Genomic DNA, 8,744 nt, shown 5'->3' with positions numbered 1-8,744 from the left:
TAATTAATAAGTATAATTGTTGCCGTCTGACCAAATCGAGATGCAAATAGGATGTACATTGTAAAGTAACTATAATTGAGGCTAGGTTAGGGGAATGACCTCTACTGGAGTTGGTACCTTGACGTGGTGTAGAGGCTGAGTAGGGTGCAGCGATTCTTTATGCCATACCGGCGGGGACTTTGTTTCCCGGAAGGGTCTCCCAAGCCGGAAGGGATGAAGAAGAGTACCTGAAACCAAAACCAACCAAAACACCCAGAATGGTGAGCAAGCAGAAGGAAAATTTTCTCCGGGCGGGTCCGGGAAACCGGGAATCCCGCACCTCCTCATTGGAGGAGGTCTGCCCCATAGGATACGGAGGGGGCAACTCTGCTACATTGGGAGAGACAGTAGGCCAAGAGTTTGAGACAGTGGACGATACGGGGAACTTCAAGAGGAGAAGCTCTATTAAAAGAACTCCTCCACATAGAAATAGAAGTCAAGGCCAGGAGGATCTATTTCATATTCCAAAACAAGATGCTTTGGAATGGGATAGCAGTTTTGATATCGATACAACAGTGGAAAACAAGGAAGATACACCGGACTCTATGCCAAAAAAGAAGAGAAAATGGGAAATAAATACAAAAAACAATAAAACAACAGACACAACACAAACGAGACAAATAGAAAAAACTCTGAAAAACATGGAAACGTATATGAAACAACTGAATAACTTTATCAAAGATAATAAAAATGTACATGTACCCATTAAAACATTAGTGGGGAAGATAAGTGGAATGCTAAATCAAGCCATAAAGGAAGAAAATAAACCAAATAAGAATAACGAAGAGGTAACTAATGAGGATATGGTGGCACTAAGGGACGAAATTGAAGAACTTAAAAAAGAAAACAACAAACTAAAACAACATTTAATTAATATAGAAAAAAATTTAGGGCAACCAGGAAACGAATATTTAACAAATATAAACGGAGATAATAATTATGAGACGTACGACAAAATAGTTAATAAAAGATGGAGCAACATAATTTATAAAAATACAGAAATTAAAATCGGCAATCCAGTACAAACAAAGGATAACGTGACGAAAGTAGTGATAGTGGACACTGAAGATAAGAAAATGGAAAAAAGCATACAGCGGACCTACAGGGAGCGCTTTCCGGAACTTTTAGAGGCCACTGGAAAATTCGAAGTACTGGAACAAAAAACAACTATCAGGTCACATAAAGACAAAGGTGCAAACGTTAGGAAATTAATTAAAATTGAATACGACGGGACGGAAAAAGATTTATATGACAGAATAAAAGATATTAGAGAAGAAACTAGAGGAGACGAATGGATCGCAATGCACACTATAAATAAAATTAGCACAGAAAGATTAAGAAAAATGATAGAATTGATATTTACAGGAACTGAAACAAACGTAGTAATATATACAAACAAAGACGAAACAAACAGCACTGAATCAAACAAAGAAAAAAAGAGCTATGCCTTGGTGATAGAACAAGCAGGAACAGGATAAAACGAGGTTCTAAAAACAGTAAAGGACTGCGTCCGGGGAACTGAAGCTAGCAAAAAAATTAACAGTATAAGAAGCACAAGGGAAGGAAAACTATTAATAATTACAGACAAAGATCAAAAAACATTAAACGAGCTAAAAGAGACAATAAATCAAAAAATTATAAACGCAAAAGTAAAAACCATAGGAGAAACACAAAAAAGGAAAACAGTATATATTAGAGGCATAGATGCCCTGACTAGAAAAGAAGAAATTAGGAAAGCAATAGGTGAAAAAATTGAAAAAATAGAAGAAATATACATTAGTGAAACCCGTCCGACAGTGAATAATACGCAAACGGTAACTGTTTCAGGCCCATTGGGCAGCATAGATAAAATTAAGGGAAGGATAAGAATAGGATTCACTTGGTGCAATATAGAAACAAAGATAGACATTAATCGTTGCTATCGCTGCTGGGGATACGAACAATGCTAGACATTGCGTGGGACCCGACAGAAGTGGTTTATGCTATAAATGCGGAAAAGGAGAACACTCCTCCAAAGAGTGCAAAAACGTGGAATTCTGCGTAACGTGTGAGGTAACGGGACATTCTACGGGTGGCATGCGGTGCAAAGTATTTAGAAGAATGATATCTAGAAGTAGGAGGGAAATAAATAAACCTGTAAATAAAGAAATAGTAAATGAACAGACACAGAACGAAACAAACGAAGATAAAAAAAGACAGCAAAGGGGAGAAAACGACAGAACAATCGGGGATACAAAGAGCGATAAGCTAGATAATAAAAAGTAATTGCAACAGAGAGGACTGTGATTTTTACAACAAAACAAAACAACAACATTATCAATGGGGACTATAGATATTAAAATAGCACAAATAAATTTGGGAAGAGATAAAAGAGCAACGGACCTAATGTTCATAACTACCAAAGAAAATAACATAGACATAATTCTTATTAGTGAACTGAACAAAAAAACAGCCAAAACACATAACTGGATAACAGACTGTAATGGAGATACTGCAATTATAATTTTAAATACAAATATTAAAATAAGCAATGTGGGTGCATGCAAAGGTGCCTGCTGGCTGGAACTCAAAGACAGAGTAATATATAGCTGATACATATCACCAAACATTAACACACAACAATACGAAAATTACTTACACGATATTGGACGGTCTATGATTGCACACAAAAAACCTGTATTACTAGGAGGGGATTTCAACGCGAAATCCCCCTTATGGAATGAATGTAGAGAAGACGCTAATGGAAGAAGTATAAGCGAATGGATGGCACAATATAACCTATTAACGGCAAATAGGGGCAACAAACCTACTTTTGTGAGAAACGAGTCTACCTCCATCATAGATATCACCCTTGCAACTGAAAATATAATAAATTAAATACAGGACTGGCAAGTACTGGAAGAAGAAAGCCTTAGTCTACACAAATACATCACATACAGAATACACTGCGCAAGTTTAAAACCACAAGTACAGGTAAGCAATAGCGGATGGAAAATAGAAAACGTAAACATGGATTTACTCAATAACAGATTTAAAAAAATAATATCAAAAAATAAACAAAATATAAATGCAGAAAATATCACAGACCTCATTATTAAAGCATGCAACTCGGAGCTGATTAGAAGAAGAAATACAAAAGGTTCTAATAAAAAAGCAATCTACTGGTGGAATGACACAATATCACAGATAAGAAAAGAATGTTTAAGGAAAAATAGAGAAAAAACGAGAATAAATAAAAAAAAATAACATATCAGAGGAAGAAAAGATAAAGGTAACACAAGCACATAAAGAGATTAGGAAAAAATTAAGGAAGGCAATTGGAAGGGCGAAGACACAAACATGGAACAACCTACTGAGAGACTTGGACAAAGACATATGGGGACACGCATATAAGATTGTACGGGGGAAAATAAAAACAAACCAGACAAAACTAACGAAAGAAAGAGATTGAAATCTACAGAAAATTATTTCCCGAGGGAAACGTAATCGAGTGGGCAAAAGAAACAGCAAATAATGTTATACAATTTTCGGAACAAGAATTAATCGAAGCGGTCGGTAAACTAAAAACAAAGAAGGCACCGGGCCCCGACTGTATACAGCCAGAAATTATAAAGACCCTGATATCGACAAACAAAAAATTATTTCTAAGAATATATAACGAAATATTGAATACAGGCATAATACCAAACGATTGGAAAGTTAGCAGGCTCGTTTTAATAAAAAAACAAAAAAAAATGTGAGCGACGAGGACAACTACAGACCCATCTCATTGATTAATAGTCTTGAAAAGGTTTTTGAAAATTTAATTTTGAATCGTATAAATATTGAATTGAACAAAAAATCGGCCTTAAACGGTAACCAGTTTGGATTTAGAAAAGGATTTTCAACTCTAGACGCGATAAATAAGGCTTTACATAGTGCACAATTAGAAAGAAAAAAAGCATGCCAACACAGAAGATATTGCCTATTAATCACATTAGATGTACAAAACGCCTTTAATTCGGTCGGGTGGATGGAAATAGTATCTGCAATGAAAAGAAAAAACATCAGTCAATATTTAATTACGGTCATAAAAAACTATTTACAACAAAGAATGATACAGCTAGGAGACGGAAGTTTGATGCCAGTAACAAGGGGGGTACCACAGGGTTCCGTATTAGGGCCACAATTGTGGAATATATTCTATGACGGAATCCTACAACTGGACACAGTAGAGGGCACCGAAATTATCGCCTACGCAGACGATGTAGCAGTAAACATCAGGGCCAGGAACATACAGGAGTTGAAAGTTAAAACAGACAAAATTATAACAAAAATCTTAAAATGGACAGAAAACAATAAATTAAATATACATCCCGAGAAAACAGAGGCAGTTTTGACAAGCACGAAGAGAAATCTACAAGAATTTGAATTTGATATAAACAACGTGAAAATTAAAACTAAAGACTACATTAAATACCTTGGTGTTTACATAGGGGAAAATCTGAATTGGAAGTACCATATACAGGAAGCTGCAAATAAGGCAGAACGAGTGACTAACAATCTATCGAGAATCTTACCAAATGTAAAAGGTCCCAAAACATATAAAAGAAAACTAGTAGCAACGGTAATAGAATCCATAATCCTATATGGGGCGCCGGTATGGAGTGACGCCCTGAAACAAAAAAGGAATGTTAACATACTACAAAGGGCTCATAGAAAAATATTATTACGTGTTTGTTGCGCATACAGAACCGTGTCGTATGAAGCCCTATGCGTGGTCGCGAAAATACTCCCAATGGAACTACAGGTGGAACTAAGAAACAAATTATATAAAGAGAAAAACATAAATAGGGAAGAAGAAACAAACAAGTTACTTGAAAAATGGCAACAGAAATGGAACAATTTAACAGACAAAGCACAAACAAAAAAAATAATACCTAAACTAGATAAATGGCTAAAATGTAAATTCAGTGAAACAAATTATTACCTAACACAGTACCTGACGGGGCACGGATGTTTGGAGAGTACTTAAACCGTTTTAAGATCAAAAGCGAAGAAAAATGTGTATACTGTATCTCACAAGATACGGCGGAACACACGATACTTAATTGCGATAGATGGAATGGTTACAGAGGAGAAATGGAAACAATTATAGGGGAAAAGCTAACAACAGAAAATTTCATAGAACATATAACTGAAAAGGAAGAAAAAAACGAAATTATAATGAAACTAATAGTGGAAATTATAAAACAAAAAGAAACAGAGGAACGGGAAATGTAGAAGGAGACAGATGCGGGTGGAAGTAATGTCGAAAGATAATTCCTACCTTCATCGGAGAAAACAGAGGGATATTTTTTTTTAGTGGGTATTCTGAAGTGAGTCCCACACTCCCCGAGTCGATCCGAACACCAAGACTCGGGGGTAGTGCGTAAATGCATTTTTTTTGCCTTCACAAAAAAAAAAAGGTTAGGGGAATGAAGAGTGATGGTGTATGGTCACTGAGTTCATGTGGTTCGCAGCATTACTGGAATTTTTCCAGTAATTATCCTTGGTCGAGAGCCGCATGAAGTAAAAGAAAGTCGAGCATCTCTTTGTTAGAACCAGGAAAAAGGGTCGAAGGGCAGTCGACAACGGTTCTGACAAAGGATGGTTTATGACGTTCAGATATGGCTGGCCACATGGCGGATCGGGAATCGGTCTCTGGTTAGGGTACGCCGCTGGTTTATTGCCCCAGAAAGTAGCATTTAAGGTATTGGAGAAACTGGGACGTTCTCTTTTTTCTCGAGGTAACGATTCGGTGAAGTGTCGGGAGTGTCGTGAAGGAACGCAAGTATCCTCTTAGTTAAGTTAGTAAGCCCCTAATTGTAACAACTCAGAAATAAAACCTTAGACAAGTTAAGAAAAAGCCTACATACATACATACCTATTAGATTTTTTTTATTAGTCGGTATAAAATAAGAAAAACACAAATTTAAGCAGGACTTCTTTAAGATACCAAAATGGAAAAGGGAATGCAAGTTATGTTGTGTGTAAATTTAATTTTCGGTAATTTTTAAAATTGGAACTAACGGTTCGATAACGAGATTTTAATAACAAAAAAAATACAAAAGTGTCTGATCGCAAAGAATTCCGAATCAGTTCTGTTCCTTTTAGCAACCCGATTCGTCATCGAAAAATAATATAAACTATTCAATCGATACGCCAAATATCTTATTCAGCGTCTAGCAAGATGTGAGCGTTGGCATAACACGCATCCCTTAATTATTCTCTTCAAATTTCCATACATTTGAGACGAAACTATAAACTTTTATCTATTTCAACATACGAATTATTTTAACTAATACAAGTTTAGACTATTTTTAAAGGGCCAAGTTATAACTATTTTTATGACACGTCGTGTTTTTGTCTTTTCTTTTTGTTACACTCACGTTAAACAAATGGTGGATAAGCAGTAATCTCGTATCACTTTCTTTACGAAACCTCAAACATAACGGATTATCGAAACAGTATCTGTACTTTTTAAGTAGTTTTTCAAATTTGAATTCAATGAAACACTTCACAAACTCACTTTAATTTTTTTTTTTTTGAGTAATGGTCGTCTTCTGACCACAGCAGAGATAGGACGTGCTAAGAGTGCTAAAGTGAAAAACAAGGTTTTTTTTTTCGGCCCAAAGTTCTTTGTACTAAAACTATTCCAAGAATCTTAACATTTTCTCACTGATATCAGACACTATACCCGAGTCTTCTCATTTCGATATCACTAAAAAAATAACGCAGCCCAACGACTAACTATGGACGGGAATGAAACGGAGGAAATAGTAACCATTAGCGAAAATTATCACCTCCAACCTTCACCTCGACACAACACAACAAAATTCGCCTCGCAAACAGTATCACCAATTACGATATTTCGAAGCCAAACCAATGACTGGCAAGCAGTCAAAAGTAAAAAACGTCAGAGAACAAGCAACCCAAGCAGTCCAACAAATGCTACCAAAAAAATGTTTCTCCCTGTTCCTACAAATAATCACTACGCAGCTCTAAGTGACGATGAAGGCAATGAAGAAAGGACAAGCCAAACTATTCCCAAACCTCCACCCATATATATACCTGGTATCACTAATATCACCAAGCTACAAGAAAAATTGCGAAACCTCGATCTTCCCAGCGAAATCACATACAAGACAGTGTATAAAAACCAAATAAGGCTCAACACAAACTCCGTTGACAGCTTTCGTGCAATAGTCAAATACCTCAAAGACGAAGGCGCCGAATATCATACCCATCAACTCAAGCAGGATCGGTCTTTCCGGGTTGTACTAAGAAACCTACACCCAACAACCCCAAGCAATGACATCAAACAACGGTTAGAAGAACTTGGGTACCAGGTCCGTAACGTAACAAACATTACACATAGGGCCACCAAAGAACCCACACCATTATTCTTCGTGGATCTGGAGCCACAACACCAACTTAATCAAAATATTTACCGATTGAAACTCTTACTTGGAGCCGAAATAACTGTTGAACCCCCCCGGAAACTGAGAGATATCGTCCAGTGCATGCGCTGCCAGAGATACGGCCACACCAAATCCTACTGCAACCGCCCATATCGCTGTGTAAAGTGCAGTGGAGGACACGATACTACAGAATGCACCAAATCCAGGGAGACCCCAGCAACTTGTACTCTGTGTGGAGGCCAACACCCAGCCAACTACAAAGGTTGCTCGGTCTACCGAGAAATCAAAAAAAGGAAAAATCAAGGAACGGGCCCTAGTTCTCACCCAGCCCCAACTACATTGACAAACATAAATACAGCTACAAATCAACGGCAACCTCAACAAACCTCACCAGGGACAATACGCCCAAATAAAACTTATGCCCAAGTCACGCAAAACACCAACGATGCACAATCCGCTGGCCCGCTACCCAACACATCCAACGAAATTGCCCAAGCATTTGACAAACTAGAAGCAGCTCTGGCCAAGCAAGCTGAACAGCTTTCATCTCTCATCACCCTCCTAACATCTCTTGTCAATAAATTACTCTAATGGCTAACAAAACAATAAACTTGCTTCTCTGGAATGCCAATGGACTGAACCAGCATAATCTTGAAATAGAACAATACCTCACCTCACACAACATAGACATCATGCTGGTTTCTGAGACTCACTTCACCGGAAAATCCTCACTAAGAATCCGCGGTTATCAAACCTATGGCACTTGCCATCCCGACGGTAGAGCACACGGCGGGTCGGCAATAATAATAAAAACTAGCATCAAACACCATGAAATTGAAAAGTCCGAATCCGATTCTCTCCAAGCCACCAATGTCCAGGTTGAGGACAAGGATGGCTCGTTTGTTGTCTCTGCTGTGTATTGCCCACCGAGGCAGGCACTGCGGTCCCATCAGCTGAGCGATTATTTCAACAAACTGGGACATAAATTCGTTGCTGGCGGCGATTTTAATGCAAAACACACCTCGTGGGGCTCAAGACTGGTGACTTCAAGGGGTAGAGTTCTACACAAAGTTATCGAGGAAAAAAATCTGAACGTGTGCACCACCGGACAACCAACCTACTGGCCAACCGATCCTACTAAGATTCCAGACCTAATAGACGTCTTCATCACCTCTGGCATACCAATAAATTATACCCAACTGGAACCCGTATACGAACTATCGTCTGACCACTCTGGCATACTTCTAATGCTCAGCTCTGAAG

At 37.8% G+C, this 8,744-nt stretch overlaps 1 protein-coding gene across 1 annotated transcript; it reads left to right on the top strand.

Moving 5' to 3' along the window:
• The first annotated feature begins 257 nt into the window (after nt 1-257).
• LOC136350138 (uncharacterized) lies at nt 258-1,517 on the top strand. Its single transcript, XM_066301654.1, has one exon. The coding sequence runs from the start codon at nt 258-260 to the stop codon at nt 1,515-1,517; it is 1,260 nt and encodes a 419-aa protein (XP_066157751.1).
• The last annotated feature ends 7,227 nt before the right edge of the window (nt 1,518-8,744 follow it).

Source organism: Euwallacea fornicatus, unplaced genomic scaffold (assembly GCF_040115645.1).
Source record: "Euwallacea fornicatus isolate EFF26 unplaced genomic scaffold, ASM4011564v1 scaffold_122, whole genome shotgun sequence".
Lineage (NCBI taxonomy): Eukaryota > Metazoa > Arthropoda > Insecta > Coleoptera > Curculionidae > Euwallacea > Euwallacea fornicatus.
Note: the sequence above shows the minus strand (reverse complement) of the source record. Positions and strands in the feature narration are given on the sequence as shown.

Excerpts from the sequence above, each read along its gene's own strand:
- LOC136350138 (XM_066301654.1), top strand. The coding sequence starts at position 258 with ATGGTGAGCAAGCAGAAGGAAAATTTTCTCCGGGCGGGTCCGGGAAAC.